A 22,637-nucleotide genomic window follows, 5' to 3' on the forward strand; every position below is an offset into this window, starting at 1 on the left:
TAAGTTGTCAGTCAAACCCTAAATTGTCGGATATTCATTGAAAAGTTCTGTTTCAGGTACACAAATCAGATAAAATCTTGTACCATTCTCTCTTTTCCATCCAGTCTTTGGCCAGAGCTGCTATCAGACCAGTATAAGTTGATTGGATGTGGGCATCCTCCATCCAGAATGAGAACATCAAGAGATGATAACACCCTTATTGGTCATGATGATTGAATACTAATGAGGCAGAATATTCAATATATAAGTACTTCAATATACAATTGCTCATGTGGACTACACTCAACCATCTTACAGGATACCAGTCATCACATTAATTTTGTGTTTGTTTGTTGTTTAACGCCGCCCTCAGCACTATTCCAGCTATATGAGGGAGGCCTGTAAATAATCAAATCTGGACCAGACAATCCAGTGACTGACACCATGCTCATCCATCTTGGCAATTGGGATACGATGACATGCATCAACCAAGTCAGCGAGCCTGACCACCCAATCCCGTTAGTCGCCTCTTATGACAAGCATGGGTTGCTGAAGAGCAATTCTAATCCTGATCTTCATGGGTCAGCATCACGTCCAACAATTAGGGTCACTAGCACCACACTCAACCATTGTGATGTCATACAGGGTAATAAGTGCCACACTCAAACATTGTGATGTCATACAGGGTAACTAGCACCACACTCAACCATTGTGATGTCATACAGGGAAACTAGCATCACACTCAACCATTGTGATGTCATACAGGGTAACTCGCACCACACTCAACCATTGTGATGTCATACAGGGTAACTAGCACCACACTCAACCAGTGTGATGTCAAACAGGGTAACAAGCACCACACTCAACCATTGTGATCTCATACAGGGTAACTAGCACCACACTCAACCATTGTGATATCATACAGGGTAACTAGCACCACACTCAACCATTGTGATGTCATACAGGGTAACTAGCATCACACTCAACCATTGTGATGCCATACAGGGTAACTAGCACCACACTCAACCAGTGTGATGTCATACAGGGTAACTAGAATGTACCACACCCAACCATTGTGATGTCATACAGGGTAACTAGCACCACACTCAACCATTGTGATGTCATACAGGGTAACTAGCACAACACTCAACCATTGTGATGTAATACAGGGTAACTAGCATCACACTCAACCATTGTGATGTCATACAGGGTAACTAGCGCCACACTCAACCATTGTGATGTCATACAGGGTAACTAGCATCACACTCAACCATTGTGATGTCATACAGGGTAACTAGCACCACACTCAACCATTGTAATGTCATACAGGGTAACCAGCATCACACTCAACAAGTGTGATGTCATACAGGGTAACTAGCACCACACTCAACCATTGTGATGTTATACAGGGTAACTAGCACCACACTTAACCATTGTGATGTCATACAGGGTAACTAGCATCACACTCAACTATTGTGATGTCATACAGGGTAACTAGCACCACACTCAACCAGTGTGATGTCATACAGGGTAACTAGAATGTACCACACCCAACCAATGTGATGTCATACAGGGTAACTAGCATCACACTCAACTATTGTGATGTCATACAGGGTAACTAGCACCACACTCAACCATTGTGATGTCATAAAGGGTAACTAGCACCACACTCAACCATTGTGATGTCATACAAGGTAACTAGCACCACACTCAACCATTGTGATGTCATACAGGGTAACTAGCACCACACTCAACCATTGTGATGTCATACTGGGTAACTAGCATCACACTCAACCCTTGTGATGTCATACAGAGTAATAAGCACCACACTCAACCAGTGTGATGTCATACAGGGTAACTAGCACCACACTCAACCCTTGTGATGTCATACAGAGTAAAAAGCACCACACTCAACCAGTGTGATGTCATACAAGGTAACTAACACCACACTCAACCATTGTGATGTCATACAGGGTAACTAGCACCACACTCAACCATTGTGATGTCATACTGGGTAACTAGCATCACACTCAACCCTTGTGATGTCATACAGAGTAATAAGCACCATACTCAACCATTGTGATGTCATACAGGGTAACTAGCACCACATTCAACTCAAGTGTAAAAGATGTAAACGTATCTCAAATTTTTTTCATTCATTTTGGAAAATCCTGTGTCTCAAGGAACAAAACTTGTGGTGTGTTATACATGGAATCAGCTTCGACAAAAGAATTTGGCTAAGCATCACATTGAACGTAGTATTAGTGTGTAAAAAAACACAGCAAAACTACAATATATTTTTGTCTATGTGATGTTTCATACGTGTATAAAAAGCATTCAGAACAAAATATATCCTAGAACAGAACCTATTTGTTAAACACAGGACACTGCAATGCTCTGAACATATCACTAATCGTCCTGATAGTTTTGGCATCTCATGTGATTGACTGGGCAACAAACACTGGTCTGTGTTAACATCGAAACACTAAAATTACACTTGTTAGATGAAATCATTGCTAGATCTTCATATAATGACATGATAGGAAGGACATCCTCTATAATCCAGGACGTTTTATCTCCATTCTTACATGGAAAATACCCTTGACCCACACAGCTTTGTTTACACACCGATTTGATGTTTGTTTGTTGTTTAATGTCACACTCAGCAATATTCCAGCTACCGAATATGACGTCGGCCTGTAAATATTCAAGTCTGGACCAGACAATCCAGTGATCGATATTGTGAGCAACGATTGAGACATCGGGGTTCTATGACAGACAATAAACCAAGCTTGTCCATCTGATCCATTAATTTGCCTTAAATGTTGCAGGAGCAATGTTAACAAGAGCTGTCTAATCAAATTAGTATGCTTGTCGTAAGAATTGACAAACGGGATCGGGTGATCAGACTTGCTGACTTGGTTGATGCATGTCATCGATCCCAAATGAGTGGATCAATGCTTATGATATCGGTCACTGGATTGTCTGGTCCAGACTCGATTATTTACAGACTGCCATCATATAGCTGGAATATTGCTGAGTGCGGCATAAACAACAAACTAACCAATCAAGTTAGACTGATATATGCAAGAGGAAATTACTGTCATGAGAGATGGCGATGGTGGTATTATATTTCAAAAGTCAGTGAGTTAAAATGTAATGTCGCATCAGCATTATTTCAGCCATATAGTGATGACAAGAAGTTTAAATACATACAAGCATCATATATAAATAAATTAATGTTATATTTAAAAGCAGATTTGTCAAACATATTTCATTTCCCCGAAAAAGCTATGGTGATGAAAAGGTTCAGGGTACTAATCGTACCAGAATGGAGATAAAAACCCTGGATAGTCGAGGATGGGAAGGAAGATAATTTTCTTGAAGGAGCACTGAGGTGGACAGCAGATGGACGTTTCTGATATCACAGTTCAAACATGTCCTCTATTTCTAAGAACCAATACATTATATTGCTACAATTCTAGACTCATCTATGAAAAACAGAGCCAAGGGTTCAATAGCTCACCTTTCTCAAACTATACTCGACAATCCAACAAGGATGTACATAAGTACTTCATTATAAAGATATTGTTTTCTGGTTCATTTCATTGAGACTCATATGTGACTTAGAACTATTGTGAATCCCATGAACTGAAATAGTTCACAATACTGTTGTGATGCCATCGCAAAGGTTAAATGAGGTTGTTCTTCTCTTTAGTCTATCTGTTGCAATATTTGAGGAATAATCATGGCTCCGTACAAAAATCAGAAACTGATGGAATCTTATGGAATATTACCATGTCAGATTTCTGGACATTTTGATCAGAACTCTCCCCCTTATGTATAAAACTAATTATTAAATGTTTATTCCTTGAAAAAAAAACTGCCACTTTTGGGTTAAGAATTTCAACACCAAATTTCAGCTCAAAAAACAATGCTGCTACTGAGAATAAGTTTAAAACATTAAAAGCTTACAGATGCCTTATGGACAGACGACATCCCTGGACGACAGATCACACGGCCTTGTGGGCACAGAGATCAAAGTGACACAAGCACAGTGACCTGCTCTAACAGCCTCTTGTCTCAGTAATAAAACTACAACACTGAAAGATTGAGCAATGTCCACGCAAGAGCTCCTTCCAGGGATGCAGTGTTAGGTGTCCGCCGCTGCAGCGGGGTTGGAGAACGTTTTGATGAAGGTGACGCTGTCCATGACGGTGCCGAACCCCTCGTCTGGATCCATGGAGATGAAAAACTGGATATTATTTTTGGAAGCTGAAACAGAAAAGCCATCTATTGAGTGAGTGAGTTTTGGTTAACGCCACTTTTAACAGGACTTCAATTACAATGCTGCGTGTCGGGTTGATGTAGGGGAAAGTCATGCAGGTCTCCATCTTCGTGAGGCAAGAGAGTTAACCGACTGTAAAAGTCTTGCCGAACAAGGCTGGAATTATGGACTTACATTTTGGCTGGAATAACGAGTCCATGCATGGTCCAATCAAAATCGCGCAACAAAATCGACATCTGGTTCATAAACAACATGGATTCCAACATGCAGATTTTGGTCGACTGCAGAATTTGCAAAGAGTGTGTACCGTCAACTGAATGTCGACAGATATTTTCCAAACTTTTCATGTTTTTGATAAAGATGCTCAAGTGATCTCATGCACTGCAGATGGTAAGACCCGTTCAATTACAATTCAGATCGTGATCATTGATCAGATCGTCTTGACTGGGCGCCGCCATTTTGTTTAAAGGTAGTGCAAGTGATACGAGAGGTGGAATCTGATTGGTCAATAGGAGGGGCATAGAACGGACATAACTCATAATAGCCACTGGTGGTGAAACGATTGAGCCCAGAAATTCCAGGGTCGAACCCGGATCTTCGGCGTGACGAGCGAACGCTTTAACCATTAGGCTACCCGACCGCCCCTGGTCATGTTATGAGACAAGTCTCACAAGGAACACGGCTTACACAGAAAAAACAGCTATGTCCTGTTAAAAAAACTTGCAACACCCTACTCACGAGGACACACTATAAAAAGTCACCACGTCTGACCACCCAATCCATTTGATCGCCTCTTACGACCAGCATAGGTTGATGGAGATCTATTCTAACCCAGAATCCCCACGGGGAGATCAGCATCGTTTGCTGGGGACCTATTCTAACCCAGAATCCATCGAGGAGACCAGCATAGGTTGCGCGGGACCTATTCTAACCCGGAATCCCCACAGGGAGACCAGCATAGGTTGCTGGGGATGTATTCTAACCCAGAATCCCCACAGGGAGACCAGCATAGGTTGCAGGGGACCTATTCTAACCCCGAATCCCCACAAAGTGCAGCAGTATTGTATTGGAGAAAACAACTTTTGGTCATTGAGCCTTTAAGATTTGTATTCATCAGCCTCATTATCAAGCCTGTGTTATTAAAAAATGCTTTGAACTGGAAATTTATTTATCTTTTGCATTACTGTCTTTTTGGGTCTACCAATGTTCCAATTCAAATCGAGTAAATTCGTGACCTGCGACAGGTATAGTTTACCTGTAGTAGCTATGCAGGGATACACTGGTGGTGGCATGAGCCATTCTCCCTCCTCCGACAACATGTGAGACCGGTCCGAGGCAAACGTCTGGAGGAACTCATCTGCATGGGTCACCCGGAAACTCCTGAGCCAGACAATGCAGTCAAAGTACAGGTATTTGTGTATACAGGTGTTTATGTGTACAAGTGTTTGTGTGTGTATAGGTGTTTATGTGTGTACAGGTGTTTGTGTGTGTACAGGTATTTGTGTGTGTACAGGTGTTTATGTGTGTACAGGTGTTTGTGTGTGTATAGGTGTTTATGTGTGTACAGGTGTTTGTGTGTGTACAGGTGTTTGTGTGTGTACAGGTGTTTATGTGTGTACAGGTGTTTATGTGTGTACAGGTGTTTGTGTGTATAGGTGTTTGTGTGTGTACAGGTGTTTGTGTGTGTACAGGTGTTTGTGTGTGTACAGGTGTTTATGTGTGTACAGGTGTTTGTGTGTACAGGTGTTTGTGTGTACAGGTGTTTGTGTGTGTACAGGTGTCTGTGTGTGTGTACAGGTGTTTGTGTGTACAAGTGTTTGTGTGTACAGGTGTCTGTGTGTGTGTACAGGTGTTTCTGTGTACAAGTGTTTGTGTGTACAGGTGTTTGTGTGTGTACAGGTGTTTGTGTGTACAAGTGTTTGTGTGTGTACAAGTGTTTGTGTGTGTACAGGTGTTTGTGTGTACAAGTGTTTGTGTGTACAAGTGTTTGTGTGTAAAGGTGTTTGTGTGTGTACAGGTGTTTGTGTGTACAAGTGTTTGTGTGTGTACAGGTGTTTGTGTGTAAAGATGTTTGTGTGTACAAGTGTTTGTGTGTGTACAGGTGTTTGTGTGTACAAGTGTTTGTGTGTGTACAGGTGTTTGTGTGTGTAAAGGTGTTTGTGAGTGTACAGGTGTTTATGCGTGTACAGGTGTTTATGTGTGTACAGGTGTTTGTGTGTGTGTACAGGTGTTTGTGTGTGTGTACAGGTGTGTGTGTGTGTACAGGTGTTTATGTGTGTACAGGTGTTTGTGTGTACAGTTGTTTGTGTGTGTACAGGTGTTTGTGTGTGTGTACAGGTGTTTGTGTGTGTGTGTACAGGTGTTTGTGTGTGTACAGGTGTTTATGTGTGTACAGGTGTTTGTGTGTGTACAGGTGTTTGTGTGTACAGGTGTTTGTGTGTGTACAGGTGTTTATGTGTGTACAGGTGTTTATATGTGTACAGGTGTTTGTGTGTACAGGTGTTTGTGTGTACAGGTGTTTGTGTGTGTACAGGTGTTTGTGTGTGTACAGGTGTTTATGTGTGTACAGGTGTTTGTGTGTGTACAAGTGTTTGTGTGTGTACAGGTGTTTGTGTGTGTACAAGTGTTTGTGTGTGTACAGGTGTTTGTGTGTGTACAGGTGTTTGTGTGTTTGTGTGTGTACAGGTGTTTGTGTGTGTACAGGTGTTTGTGTGTGTACAGGTGTTTGTGTGTGTACAGGTGTTTGTGAGTGTACAGGTTTTTTATGTGTGTACAGAGGTTTGTGCGTCCCACTGTTTATGTACAGGTTATTGTGAGCATACAGGTGTTTGGGTGAACAAGTGTTTGGGCTGAATGTATTAATGTGTGCACAGGCTTACATGTAAATGAGTTGACAAGTTCCTGACAAGGGGACACAAATGCAGTGTAACGATGGTAACTAAACATGACACATATTCAGACTGCGAATATGACTATATGCCATTTTCAGCAAATTCCAAACAGGGAGCACAAGGCTTCACACATTGCTCTGATGTTGGGAATCAAACCCAGTCCTTGGTCATGTAGAGCAAACACTTTGACCACACATGCGACCTGGGTCACCACATGTGACCTGGGTCACCACATGACTCCAACTTGCTGAACTCTCAATCCAGCAGCCATAGCTCGGACTGGCAGAGAAGTTTGATATGGTCAATAGTAACCATGGAAACATGATCCTACTGACCTTCTGAAATCCTCCTTCATCCGTCGGTCATCTCGCAGGCCCTTCATGGCATACTCCACAAAGTCACATGGGAAGGGCAGCTCGGTGTCAAGGTCATACACAAGGGTGGAGTCGTCTCCCTTGTGTAGGAATATCACGTGGTAATCCTGCCATGTAGTAAGGCTAATATACAACACACATATTGTATACAGTGTCATGTTGATGCGATTTTCGTCTAAAATACTCCCAAACATATTTCCAATGAGTTAAGAAGCGTATATCATCTACCTGTTCAAAGAAGTGAAAAGTTCACACAGCACACATGACAAAATATTGTGCAGGCAATTTTTCATGATTTGGAAGAAAAGAAAACATCTGATATATTTATATAATTTTTTTCCTCCCTAACTGACCAGGATATAAAAAAAATATGAAAAGAAATGAAAACTTCGGCCTTAAGAAGCTAACAGACCCCAGATGACAATCAGGTTGATGCTTACCCAGATGACGAGTCTGTCGTCTCTCTTGCTGCTTGCCTGCATCCACAGTGGAATCTGCTCACACAAAACACCGGGGGACCATTAAATATTTTGTATCATCATATACTGTAAAACGTGAAATTAATGCGTCTCCAAAAGAATGCGACCGCTGGACCCTAGCCAAAAATGCGACACCCCCTCCTCTCAAGCATCAGTGGATTTATATCTAAACAAAATGTCCTCTGTCAGGTTTACAGGAGAATCCTCACCTTAATCCAACCTTACACTAATCCAAAGACACCGTGTTGGGTAGCGTCTGTCTGGAAATGCAGGTGTGATCAGTGATGACATGAGTGAGTAGAACGCTTGTCTTGACCCCAGCAGTGACAATTCACAGGATGTACACAGGATGTACACAGGATGTAATTAGTGTTTGAATGACATTGTTTATATACTTGTAACAAGTGCTGCTCAATAAACAGTGATGTGGAATACATAGTTGTTTGTTTTCAGCGTATGTCTAAGTTGGTATTTCTGCTATTCAAAATGTCTTATTGTTGATATAAATGCAATGTTTAATAATGCAAGCAAAGACCACTCACATTTTTCGCATTTAATTCACGCTCATGTTAATATCAAGAGTTTACAGGTCTGGATAGTGTTATCAATGTGATAACTAGCTCCGGTGAATATGCTTTTGTTTATTGTATGTTTTTTGTTTAACACGGCACTCAGCAATATTCCAGCTATTTGACAGCAGTCTGTAAATAATCAAACCTGGACCAGATAATCCAGTGATTGATATCATGAGCATTGATCCATGCAATTGGGATACGATGACATGCATCAACCAAGTCAGGAAGCCTGACAACCTGATCCCGTTAGTTGACTCTTACGACAAGCATAGTCACCTTTTACAGCAAGCATGGGTTGCTGAAGACCTATTCTACCCCCGATATCACATACACTATTCATAAAAACAAACACTTTTGTGTAAAAACCTCAGTACTTACCTGTTTATTTTTGTTTGAAATAAATACAGCGAAGCATTTAGAGAGTTCATCTGGATGATTGTCTCTCACAGATGCACAGAGTTTCCAGATGTTTTCCTCGCTGCAGAACCAAACACAGATGCATTACAAAGAGTGAGTGAGTGAGTTGGGTTTAACGCCGCTTTTAACAGTATTACAGTTATATCACGGCGTGTCAGCTTAATGTGGGAGGAAAGCCCGAAGTGATGCAGGTCTCAGACGTTTACCACTTCGGTGAAACCCACAAGCATGGGTATGGTGCTTACAAACCTAGAAACATAATCGGGGCGAACCGGGATTCGAACCCACAATCATAGGTTTCTGGCGTGCCCAAGGGGCCACAACTCTGCACAGCAAATCGCGGCGCCTTAGACGACTGGGCCACCCGTGCCCCCCCTTAAATTGAGATGTTCCATAGATGTGATGTATTGTGCGGGATAGCATTCGGGAACAATGAAATCCACATGAAGTATTTATTTGCCATACACTGAGTACACTAACAATGGAATTTCACAAATACAAAGACAGTCACATGATGAAATGCAGATACCCTCTAATTACATCTTACAGTAGCCATTGCCATGGTAACAGCACACAATTTCAGTCATTTTTTTTAACATAGTGGGAACCCCATAATGATCATTACTCTAGAAGCGTTTGCAAATCGTATTTTACAACATATTCGCAAAATATCTGTTTATGTTTACCTACCTCTTCCCATGTGCACTGAGTTTAATTCCCTTCATCAAGGAAACATAATTTTGTTTAGCTTGAACTTTTGAGAAAGAAAAGGAAATTTGTTCTTTATAGAAATTAAATAAAAATCAAATTTAAAAAACAAACAAACATTGTCAGCTGAATGAAATAAATAAGGAAAAAAAGTTACTTTCCTTCCTGTATTATCAATCATTGACCTATGCCATAATCAGTACAGATTCTGCACCAGTTGCAAGGTAATAAGTGAAAACGGTCATGAAATGCCCTTCAGGGTCAAAACAAGTCATAATGACTTTAGTAAGGCGGTGAATCATGGCAGCATGAATAATTTAGTTAATTAGCCCTGCACTCAGTAAACTCAACATGCACAAGGGGTAGAATTAAGATGGAACAGTTTTGTGGTCAGTAGAAGTAGTATACCAGTCACCTCACTATAATCAAAATAAATATTCTTTCTCACAGCCGTGATCTGCTGAATATCTTGCTGCAATTAGGCTATGGTTATGAATTACTTTACTCAATTTGATTCAGATTATGATAATAAGTATCATGACATCCAACCAATACCATTAAAATGTATATATATTTATTACACTGTATAATAGGTAATTGCCACAAAACGATTGTTAGGACATGTGTTTAAACTACAGCCATACAAGGTTATTGATGTGAATTTTGACTAAAGTTGGCAGGCATGATCACTTTCTGCTGTCCACACTCCAAAGATCTTATTTGCTTGTATGCCCAAACAGTGTGAACTCAAAGGATAAGTGTTATTTAATTAACAAAGGGCAGTTGACTTTTGTCTCGCTTATTGATCCTCCACAACTTATCTCACGCTCAATTGAGCAAAGCCTTTAATCTTATCCCACGGGAAAAGGTCAGGGTGTAACATTTCATAAGTTTCCATCTTTACTATTTGGGGTAGCCTAGCCTCTTTGGTAAACCCGTGTTACATTTAAGGACGAGTTGGGGTTCTTTTATTGTTTGGGTGCAATCAGTGTGCATCGTAAACATGGACGTGTCCACTGTCCCAATTCTATCTCTTTTGTTGTAATAAAGATGAATAACGCATCTCGGCAAATAACTTGACAAACGCATCCGACACAGCTGAACAACAGACCCACTCCCAGGCAACAGGTGAAACTCACCAGTAGCATCTTGTGTAGGTGCACTCGTCTCGATTATCAAAGATACCAATGGCGCTTCTCTTTTCTTTCGTTTCTTCTACATCAGCATCCGAAACTACTTTATTTTCAGCCATTTTAATGAAGATTCATAAAAGGGCCGACATAGCAACCCGATTGTAAACAAACAATGCACGCAAGGATGCAACCCGGAAGTTTACGGTCGACCAACTATGCATCCTCTTTTACAGAAGAGTAGCATGGGATTAACCATTATGTTGTATATTAAATGCACTCGTATGTTAATATAAGATGTGTGTATGACAATGACGAACATTGGAACTATTTGTTGAAATATAATATACGTAACTGAGATGATATCGGATACTATGTTGTTCTTGCGACTATTATTAACTAAACTACATTTCGTAACAATGATTTCTCCCTATGTAAGTTTCACGCACATGACGAAGTCCAAACGGCTGCATCAACGTTGATGAACTGTGTGCTGAACTCACATAGCGATAGATTTACAGGATGAGCGAAAAGAGACTTGGAGATCTCCGGCTGGACCAGACAGTTTTCTTCTGCTGTGACATGCAAGAAAAGTTCCGTCCAGCGATCAAACATTTTGCCGATATACTGCAGATCGCACAAAGATTGGTGCGTTAAACACCAACACTGTTAAACAGTTGAAGGAATGTGTTACTGTATTGCGAGTATATCCTGACGTTTTATGCGTTATATATTTTCAATTATAATGATAGTAGAAAGATTTACATATATCCACGATGCCTAAACGTTTTGTAACGATTTTTTTCAGATGTTGTAAATAATGTATTATTACTAAATTCTATAGTTTCATTTTGTCTTTCACAGGTGAAGGCATCAAAGATTCTCAACATTCCACTAATTGTGACGGAACAGGTAAACCATGGCTTGTGAAAATAGTAGATAATTAAAGGACAGTATGGGTATAAACTTCCACCAGAATCCCCTTCGGCCAACAAACATGAGGTACTGGGGGTCTATCCTGCTCCGCAATAGGCCTACCCAGAAAGCAATTTCCTGTTGAGTGTTGTCTGATGGTTATGATGAAATATTTCCCAAAATAGTCTTGAACACTGTCACTGGTCTTATGTCCATGACTACATGTGAACATGCTCAATGCTTAAGGTCTCCATATAAGACTAGTGGTAGTAAGTACATTTGCAAGGTTCTCCAATGTACATCGTAATGGGTGACGGGTTGCCCATAACCTGTGCAGAGTTGCCTTCCTTGGGCATCTATGATTGTGGTTTGAATCCAGCTTTGCCCTGATTATGTTTCTAGGTTTGTCAGCACCATACCCATGGTTGTGGGTTTCACCAAAGTGATAAACATCTGAGCCATGCATCACTTCGGGCTTTCCTCCCACGTTAAGCTGGCACGCCGTGATATAACTAGAATACTGTTAACAGTGGCATTAAACCAAACTCACATCAACAGGATCGGGTGGTCAGGCTTGCTGACTTGGTTGATGCTTGTCAACAATCCCAATTGGTTAGGTGCTCATGATGTCAATCACTGGATTGTCTGGTCCAGACTCAATTATTTACAGACCCCTGTCATATAGCTGGAATATTGCTAAGTGTGGCGTTAAACAACAAACAAACAAACAAACAAACAAACATTATGGGGACTGGTTACGTGATTGAAATCAACCTATTCATCTTTATACGTAATGTTAATAATGTATACACATAAACTTATATCAATAAATTGCAACTGATTCCGTGGCATTTGATTTGCTAAGCAAACAAATCTTTTTTATTTCTGTGTCCATAAACCGACAAACATTTAGGCTACGACCACAAACAGAATACTGTTACCTGATTGGCTGATAATGGAATGGGTGGGGTTTGTTGCATTATTGCCCTGATCAATGTTGTTGATTTCATTTTGTTGTCTTCAGTGGTTTTGTGTTCGTGATTAAATAAGCAGTCTGTGAAGTCATCAATGATTACATATTTTTTTCAAGGGTGGAACCAGCATTTTTGAAAGGGAGGGGTCCAAAATATGAAAATACTTTCTCAGATAATTTCACTGCCTACAACAAACTACATTTGGTTTCCAAAAGGTGGGGTTCCAGAACCCCTCTCTGGAGCTGCCTATGTGTTTATAAAATTTGATTTAATGTTTTTATGTTTATCAAGGTATTTGTGTAAAAATTGGTGTGAACGTTTCACAAAGTGTGAGCACAGGTTTTCATGTTTACACCTCCATTACCCCAAAATGGTGAAGTCATTTCTTAAGTAAACATCAAAGAATAGCATATGTCACAATCATGTATTTCAACATGATGATTATTAAGATATCACTTGATATATGCAAGTCCAAAACAAATCCACTATTGAAATTAAGATATGCTACATAAAAGTAGTCTAAAAAACAATAGTCCAAAATGAATTGTAGTACAGTCTGAGTTTATGTTGTTTGTGTCTCCCTCAGCATTGTGATTGCCTCTCTCTGTGCAGTACCCCAAGGGCCTGGGTGCGACAGTATCAGAGTTGGATGCCGCCCATGCTGTTGGGGTTTTCCCCAAAACCAGGTTCACTATGTTACTGCCTGAGGTGGAAGAGAAGCTACAGTCTATCTCAAACGTCAAACATGTCGTCCTCTTTGGCATTGAGGTAGGTGCAGTCTCAAACGTCAAACATGTCGTCCTCTTTGGTATTGAGGTAGGTGCAGTCTCAAACGTCAAACATGTCCTCTTTGGTATTGAGGTAGGTGCAGTCTCAAATGTCAAACATGTCGTCCTCTTTGGCATTGAGGTAGGTGCAGTCTCAAACGTCAAACATGTCGTCCTCTTTGGCATTGAGGTAGGTGCAGTCTCAAACGTCAAACATGTCGTCCTCTTTGGTATTGAGGTAGGTGCAGTCTCAAACGTCAAACATGTCCTCTTTGGTATGGAGGTAGGTGCAGTCTCAAACGTCAAACATGTCGTCCTCTTTGGCATTGAGGTAGATGCAGTCTCAAACGTCAAACATGTCGTCCTCTTTGGCTTTGGGGTAGTGGCAGTCTCAAACGTCAAACATGTTGTCCTCTTTGGCGTTGAGGTAGGTGCAGTCTCAAACATCAAACATGTCGTCCTCTTTGGCATTGAGGTAGGTGCAGTCTGAAATTTTAAACATGTTGTCCTCTATGGTTTTGGGGTAGGTGCAGTCTCAAACATCAAACATGTCGTCCTCTTTGGCATTGAGGTAGGTGCAGTCTCAAACGTCAAACATGTCATCCTCTTTGGCGTTGAGGTAGGTGCAATCTGAAACGTCAAACATGTGGTCCACTTTGGCATTGAGGTAGGTGCAGTCTCAAACATCAAACATGTCGTCCTCTTTGGCATGGAGGTAGGCGCAGTCTGAAACGTCAAACATGTGGTCCACTTTGGCATTGAGGTAGGTGCAGTCTCAAACGTCTAACATGTCGTCCTCTTTGGCGTTGAGGTAGATGCAGTCTGAAACGTCAAACATGTCGTCCTCTTTGGCATTGAGGTAGGTGCAGTCTCAAACATCAAACATGTGGTCCTCTTTGGCATGGAGGTAGGTGCAGTCTCAAACGTCTAACATGTCGTCCTCTTTGGCGTTGAGGTAGATGCAGTCTCAAACGTCAAACATGTCGTCCTCTTTGGCATTGAGGTAGGTGCAGTCTCAAACATCAAACATGTCGTCCTCTTTGGCATGGAGGTAGGCGCAGTCTGAAACGTCAAACATGTGGTCCACTTTGGCATTGAGGTAGGTGCAGTCTCAAACGTCTAACATGTCGTCCTCTTTGGCGTTGAGGTAGATGCAGTCTGAAACGTCAAACATGTCGTCCTCTTTGGCATTGAGGTAGGTGCAGTCTCAAACATCAAACATGTCGTCCTCTTTGGCATGGAGGTAGGCGCAGTCTCAAACGTCAAACATGTGGTCCACTTTGGCATTGAGGTAGGTGCAGTCTCAAACGTCTAACATGTCGTCCTCTTTGGCGTTGAGGTAGATGCAGTCTGAAACGTCAAACATGTCGTCCTCTTTGGCATTGAGGTAGGTGCAGTCTCAAACATCAAACATGTGGTCCTCTTTGGCATGGAGGTAGGTGCAGTCTCAAACGTCTAACATGTCGTCCTCTTTGGCGTTGAGGTAGATGCAGTCTGAAACGTCAAACATGTCGTCCTCTTTGGCATTGAGGTAGGTGCAGTCTCAAACATCAAACATGTGGTCCTCTTTGTGTGGAGAGGAGCAGTTTGGTAGCCTAGTGGTTACAGCGTTCACTCATCCTCGGCAGGCCAAGGTTCGATACCCCACATGGGTACAATATTTGAAGCCCAATTCTGGTGATATTGCTGGACTATGGCTAAAAGTAGCAAGAAAACAAACTCACTCACACACTTTGGAATTGAAGTAGGAACAGTGTGTGACATCAAGGACGTGAAAGTCTCGATGTAGACAATGTAATCATGAAGTGCATGAAACTGTTATCTTTTACTAAAAAATGTTATATTTGGGATAACACATTATTAGTCAAGTACAACTTTAGAACTTTTTGGGGTTGAGTCCCACCAGGGATACGAACCCACACTTCCAGAACGAGGTGGGCGGTCAGGTAGCCTAGTGGTTAAAGCGTTCGCTCGTCATGCTGAAGACCCGGGTTCGATTGCCAACATGGGTTCAATGTGTGAAGCCCAATTCTGGTGTCCCCCTGCCGTGATATAGCTGGAATATTGCTAAAAGCGGCGTAAAGCAATATTCACTCACTCACTCCAGAATGAGGCACCTACTCGCCAGCACACAAAATCAGCGATCTAACCCACACTGAGTCTTCCACAAAAATGAAAGTGTGATAACTGGTAGTCTAGATCACATACTTTGTATAGCCCCCCTTTTCTCTCTTACTGTTCAGACCGCCTCCGTGGTCTGATGGTAGAGCATCCTCCGTGAAAAGATGGTACTTGTTGTTACCCTTCTGACGCTCGGCATTGAGGGGCTTAAACAAGGACGGCTCGGCTCGAAGTCTGTGCCTGAGTGGGGTATTCATGTTAAACTGCAGCAAGGTATCTCAGTGGGCTAGCGCTAAAAAATTGGCATTAGTCCAGACTAGTACAAGCAGCCACACACACACATGTATGTTTGTCGCTATATAAGTGCAATAATCTTGGACGCAACATTAAACCTCATTTCACCTCATCTTTCGCTGTTCAACCGAGTGTCTGAACACCTTGACAGAAACTTGCTGAATCTGCCAACTGATGTGTAATTAAGGAAGAGAATATATGGATGTCAACTTCTTTATAATGAGGAACACAGCGTTTCGAAGTACCGTATTCGACGTAATAAGCTCCCAGGGCGCTCTCAAAATTAGAAATAGGGGGCTCTTATTGGAATATTATTTTGTCGAAAAAAAGTGAGTTGAAAGATAAATTTCGTCGTTTATGCTGACAGCCTGAAATGTTTATATACGAGAGATATATTTTTCCAGAATTTAATTGCCCATAATTAAGGGTGCATATAACACACGAGTGCGTATTTTACGCGAATAAATAAGTTTTGTGTACCTTGATCAATCGGAAAGGGAGCTAATTGGGATTGTTCTCGAGCCAAAATATTAGCAAATGTCGCCGTGGGCGCTTATTAGAGCGGGGTGCTTATTACGTCGAATACGGTATATGTTTACTGAATGATGTGAACGATGAAGGAGTAAGCATATACTTTGAAACGTTGTGTTCCTCATAATAAAGAAGTTGACATCCATATATTCTCTTCCTTATGTGTATCACTTCTAAATGCCTTTCAAAGACCTGATGTGGAATTATTTCTAAATGTCCTTTCAGACTCATGTGTGCATTCAGCAGACAGTGATCGACCTTCTGAAGAAGGACTATGAGGTTCATGTTGTTGCTGATGCGTGTTCTTCTCGTTCTCAGATGAACCGACTCTTTGCATTTGAGGTGAGTAGGAAACACTCAACTCTCCCTTGGTGGCCTATGACACTTTGTACATGTACCGGAACTGTGGATTGTCATGACCCTCTATTCATGATTGGCCCATGAAGATCTGGGGTAGACTAGGTCTTCAGCAGCCCCTGCTTGCCGTAAAAGGTGACTATGCTTGTCGTAAGAGGCGATTAACGGGTGGGTGGTCAGGCTCTCTGACTTGGCTGATGCATGTCATCGTATCCCAATTGTGTGGATTGATGCTCATGATATCAATCACTGGATTGTCTGGTCCAGACTCGATGATGTACAGACCACCGGCATATAGGTGGAATATTGCTGATTGCGGCGTTAAACAACAAACAAACAGTCTTGAAATATCGATTATGTCCCATTACCCCACCTTTGCACCTTACTGACCGGGGGGCCGTCATTGTACGAAGCGATCTTAGCACTAAGGTGATGGTAACTCCCATACCTTAACATAGACATACGACAGTCGTGGCGCAAAGGTTGTTTTGTACAACGACATTCAGGTGGCCCAGTCGTCTATGGCACCACATTTCGCTGTGCAGAGTTGCGTCCCTTTGGCTTGCCAGAAACCTATGATTGTGGGTTGGAATCCTGGTTCCCCCCGATTATGATTTGTCAGCACCATACCCGTGCTCGTGGGTTTCACCGAAGTGGTAAATGTCAGAAACCTGCCTAAATTGGGTTTCCTCCCACATTAAACTGACATGCTGATATATAAATGGAATACTGTAAAAAGTGGCGTTAAACCCACCTCACTCACTCACTGTATCGACCAATATGATTATGACAATACAATAATAAAATTGGAAGAAATAATATTCATGGTTGCATGTTTGTTTTGTTAGCGATTCCGACAAAGTGGCGCCATTGTGACGACGAGTGAGGCTGTGCTGCTGCAGCTGGTGGGCGACAAGGAACATCCTCACTTCAAGGAGATCCAGTCCCTGATCCGGGAGCTGGGTCCGGAGTCAGGGCTCGGCTGCAACTTGTGATCATGGTGATACAGACACTACAGACCAATATTTGGAACTGCAGCTTGTTTGGTTTCACTCCACATATACACACTGTGTTTATATTTTAGTGAGTACTTTACAATCAGGAACAGTAAAGTCCCTTAACAGCTTCATTGAAGTTTGTTTGTTTGTTGTTGACCTCTTTCCAAGGCAAGGTCCAGTTTCCACCCTTGCCAAACTAGGCTGGAATTATGGAGTTATATTTTGGCTTGACTAACGAGTCTATGCATAGTCCAATCAAAATTGTTTAAAGAAATCGACATCTGGTTCGTAAACTGCCTTGCAGATTTCGGTTGACAGTAGGATTTGCAGAGCATGTGTACTGTCAACTCCGTGTCAACTTTTGTAAATGTTTTCATGTTTTTAATCAAGGTCCTCACGTGATTTGGCCTGTTTTATTACAGTATAAATCTTGATTATCGATCAGTTTGTCTTCACTGGGCACCACCACTTGCTTTAAAGCAAATACATGTGATATGAGAGGTGGAATCTGATTGGTCAATAGAGGGGCATAGAAGGGACATGACTCATAATAGGCACTGGTGGCGCTACAATCGAGCCAAAAAAATCCAGCCGAGCTGACTTTTACAGTCAGTTAATTCTCTTGCTTCTGGAAGATTGTTGTTGAACACCATAATAAACAACAATAAACAACAATAAAGACCGCTAGTGGATAACTCTCTGCCCAGGGAGAGGAAGGTTGGTAGTTCGACCCCCGGCCACGTCATACGAAAAGACCTTATGTTTGTTGTTTAATGCTGCACTTGGCACTATTCCATCTACATGAGGTGAGGTGAAATTGGGTTTAACGTCGCGTCCAAGATTATTGCACTAATATATAGCGACGTGCATGTACGTGTGTGTGTTTGTGTGGCTGCTTGTACTAGTCCGGACTGATGCCGATTTATAGTGCTAGCTCACTGAGATACCATGCCGCAGTTTAACATGAATGACCCACTCAGACACAGTATACTGACTCCGAGCCGACCAGTCCTTGTTTTAGCCCCTTAATGCCGAGCGCCAGACAGGGTAACAACAAGTACCATCTTTTAACGTCTTTTGGTATGACGCGGCTTGGGATCGACACCCCGGACCTTCCGCTCTCCCGGCGGCCGCTCTACAACTAGACCACGGAGGCGGTCCTCCATCTACATGATGGAGGTCTGTAAATAATTGAGTCTGGACCAGACAATCCAGTGATTGACATTCTGAGCAATTGTGATACAATGACATGCATCAACCAAGTCACCGAGACTGATCACCCAATCCCCTAGTCGCCACTTACAACAACCATGGTCTGCTGAAGACCAATTCTATCCTGGCTCTTCATGGGGTTTTCAAGAAAAATGAAGAAATGGCTGGTAAATATTACTTCAGAAATCCTATTCAAGATAGTCAAAACTTACACTGTGACACCAACAGACTCACAGCCTTCACAATCTACTCCAAGTATATTTGACCATTCAAACATACGTATGTCTATCACAATGTAGAGCAAGTGGAACCCCAAAACAGAAACATAAACACATTGGGGCAAAGTAAAGTAAAGCATGTGTAGATAAAAAGCAACCATCACCATAAAGTCAATATGTAATTAAAAAAGAATTTTTTACTTGTGACCTTTTCAAGTCACACATTCTGCTTAAAACAAAACAAATTGAAACAGTTCTAGAATCGCTTATAAAAATATGATTTAAAAACAAATATCTATCCTCCGACAGGCAGACTCCCACAAACTGGAACCAGATACTATATTGTACATATATGAACAAGTGAAAAACTTAATACATAGGTTTAGATCGAGGTAGTTTATTAAATATGTTTTTTATTTATTAAATTAAACAGATGAACCTGATCTCCCTGTTTAAACAAACTAGAAATTGTACAACAAAAAATTGGAAAATATTCTTTCGTAAGTGGATCACATTTCACATTTGAATAGCATTCATTCCTGCAATGTTAATATGTGTATTAATATATCAAATGTTTTTTTGCTATATTCACAGCTGAACTAGTAAACTTAGTAACATTTTTTACATCTCGCAAATGCAAATTCCAGAACTATTAGATATACCACAAAAGAAACGCATATGTATGAAAATAGAAAGTTTAATTAACACTTGGGGGCGGTCAGGTAGCCTGGTGGTTAAAGTGTTGCTGTCACGCTGAAGCCCGGTTTGATTCCTGACATGGGTACAATGTGTGAAGACCATTTCTGGTGTCCCCCGCCGCGATATTGCTGGAATAATGCTAAAAGCGGCGCAAAACCATATTCACTCACTCACTCACTCACTGGTCTGCATCACCTGTTCATGGATTGAGTCAGTCTCTTGATTCGAACCTGTAGTATTCTGACCCGTTCATCCGAGGTTGCAGAAACGTTTCAGCTGGGATTGATGTTTGGCACATTTATAAAGGTCATCCCATAAATGTTCAGTTGGTGTTCTGGATGGTCAAAGCAGAATGGTTCCGTATTGCAGAATACCTATTCAAGACTTTGACAATCTGTACCAAATATTTGAATATTTAGACATATGTCTAGTCGAGTATTGAGAGCATGCTGAATCCGAAATCCGTCATTGTGGAAAATGATCTGATAAGAAAACCCATGGAGATAAAAAAGAAACCCATCACTATAAAGTCATGTTGTTATTAAAAAACATTCTTACCATTGACCTAATTCAACTCATAAAACACAGATCACTTAATTTTAAAACAAACAGATCTATGAAGTCTCGGGCAAAGTGGAACTGGGTTCTATATTGTAAATTCACGAACAAGGGAAAAACTTTCTAGACAGGTTTAGATCAAGGTAGTTTCTCAATGTGTTTTTTTCATTTAATAAATTATACTAATGGACCTGATCTAGGTCTAGGTCAAAGGGAGGCAATTCAATCGATTTTATTCCATGCGGTAAAATTTTGGTCAGAGGGAAGTTATCCAGCTTAGGAATTAGACTGTGCTCCTGTCTGACTGAACGCGCTAAACCTGCGGCGCGTACCAATAGTGGAACTAGTTTAAATGGTAATTTCAAACTGCGTACGGTTCATATACAAGCTCCCTCCAGGGTCTACATGCAAACTTCAGACACTGCATTGTACTTTATCAAAGGGAAGTAACTGTGTTGAGAAAATATTCTGTGTCGTCTGCGCTTGTCCGAACTAAGTTATGACGCCATTCGACCTTGCAGTAAGGGATGTAAAGGACTATCGCTTTGATCAGCTCTACTTTCCCTATAGAACGCGGAAAATTCCACAACATGTGGGGAGTTGAGTTAACACACTGTATGGAGCTCATACAAGGGACATTACTCTTATTTATTATTTACATATCATAACACGATTATCCCCCTTATACCATTAACTACATTGACTGCGCGGTACTGCTTGACGCCTTCACATTTCCGCGGGCGGGGTAGTCTTTCAATGACGTTTATATATAGGCTCGTTTTTACTTCTATCTTGATTCATTGTTGTTATTTATGTTGTTATGGGATCATGCGACGACAGTTTATCTCACACAAACAGACCTACCGGAAGTATCCTAAACGCCTGATGCCATGTTGCAAATATAATCAATCTTTCAGAATATCACTGTGGCACAGGGAATATGATAGATATCGATTTACCCAAAAACAGTTTCGCATAAAGCCATATCACATTAGATCAAAACTTTGACGTCACAATATATTTATTTTTAATGGCAAGTTATGTGCAGAGATATGACGACGATCTTAAGCCATGCAGTTAGTGTAAGTGTGTATTTAAAATTACATTTGGTTGTTTCTCACCTCCAGGGTTTCCCCAGAGGGACGGTCGGTCGGTCGGAAAAGTTATGTTTAGCCTAGGCATACTGAACTGCACCCAGAGAGCAAAACGTCTTGGACCACAGGACCATGTAACTGATAATAATAATAAACAAACTCACAAAAACTCGTCTGCGAGTTTGTTTATTGTTATTAGTTATATGGTCCTGTGCTTGGACATATCATTGAAAGAATTCGTCCGTTTTAAACCTGACGAAACCACTCACTATTCGCCCGTTTTTCACATACGGTCTGTTTGTCACCGGATTTTGCGATATTTTGGGCAACAATATATAGCCGCCAACGTTCTTAAAGACTTCAAATGTTGCATTTTAGAGTTAGGTTCAATCCCGCCCGAAACAGCTAACACTAACATTTGTGAAAATCAATCGTATGGAAATCAATATAATTAAAATACACGACATTTCAACAAATCAGATCAACTATGCCTTTCCTTTTTCGGAGAGTATATAATAAGCATTTATTAAACTTAGATTTCTAGGACTGAAATATCCAATGTCTTGAATCTTCTGAAAATAAGATAGTCGATCGAAGCGCGCACTGGTGTTTATTTTTCATAGTGGCAACTGCCCCCGTAAGTTTTGACTACCCTAAGGGTTTCGTTTATATCTGTATGAAGTATGAAATGACAAAATATACGTACGAATATATGTAAACACAGCAAATGTTAGCAAATTGTCTCACTGCAAGTGAACCAGGCATCTGGGTGAATGGAAGGAAGCTTGAATGGGCTGTGTTTGCTCGGAGTCATGCTTTTTGTGGTACCAATTAGTCACTTTAACTCTCTTATCGCTGGACAAATAACCGAAGTCGTAGTCAGGTTTTAAAAAGTGGTAGTATATTTCTGCTTTAACGACCAAGGTTGCACTAACCCCGAAGTACACAAATAACAGAGAGGCCGTCTGTGTGATTGCCATTGTTGCAGGTTTTCATGCCATGTGTTTTGTCAAAAATCAACTTTATATGTGAACTACAGTGGAAGCCAATTCTATATC

General features: G+C 41.2%; 2 protein-coding genes across 3 annotated transcripts; one reads left to right on the forward strand and one right to left on the reverse strand.

Moving 5' to 3' along the window:
• Positions 1-2,961: 2,961 nt before the first annotated feature.
• On the reverse strand, positions 2,962-11,056 carry LOC124135224 (protein N-terminal glutamine amidohydrolase-like). The gene is made up of 6 exons (XM_046500487.2): positions 10,851-11,056; positions 8,965-9,064; positions 7,973-8,026; positions 7,494-7,639; positions 5,523-5,647; positions 2,962-4,254 (listed from the first exon to the last, which is right to left on the reverse strand). Exons 1-6 carry the CDS (start codon positions 10,961-10,963, stop codon positions 4,133-4,135), a joined length of 660 nt encoding a protein of 219 aa, XP_046356443.1. The 5' UTR covers positions 10,964-11,056; the 3' UTR covers positions 2,962-4,132.
• Positions 11,057-11,217: 161 nt separating this feature from the next.
• LOC124135225 (isochorismatase domain-containing protein 1-like) lies at positions 11,218-17,926 on the forward strand. Of its 2 annotated transcripts, XM_048396344.1 has the most exons (5): positions 11,218-11,489; positions 11,706-11,753; positions 13,343-13,498; positions 16,669-16,785; positions 17,649-17,926. In XM_048396344.1, the coding sequence occupies exons 1-5, from the start codon at positions 11,364-11,366 to the stop codon at positions 17,793-17,795; spliced, it is 594 nt and encodes a 197-aa protein (XP_048252301.1). In that variant the 5' UTR covers positions 11,218-11,363; the 3' UTR covers positions 17,796-17,926. The 2 variants fall into 2 exon arrangements, with proteins under 2 accessions (XP_048252301.1, XP_048252302.1); XM_048396345.1 differs by lacking the exon at positions 16,669-16,785.
• Positions 17,927-22,637: the final 4,711 nt, after the last annotated feature.

Source organism: Haliotis rufescens, unplaced genomic scaffold, assembly GCF_023055435.1.
Source record: "Haliotis rufescens isolate VD_foot unplaced genomic scaffold, xgHalRufe1.0.p SCAF_15, whole genome shotgun sequence".
NCBI lineage: Eukaryota > Metazoa > Mollusca > Gastropoda > Lepetellida > Haliotidae > Haliotis > Haliotis rufescens.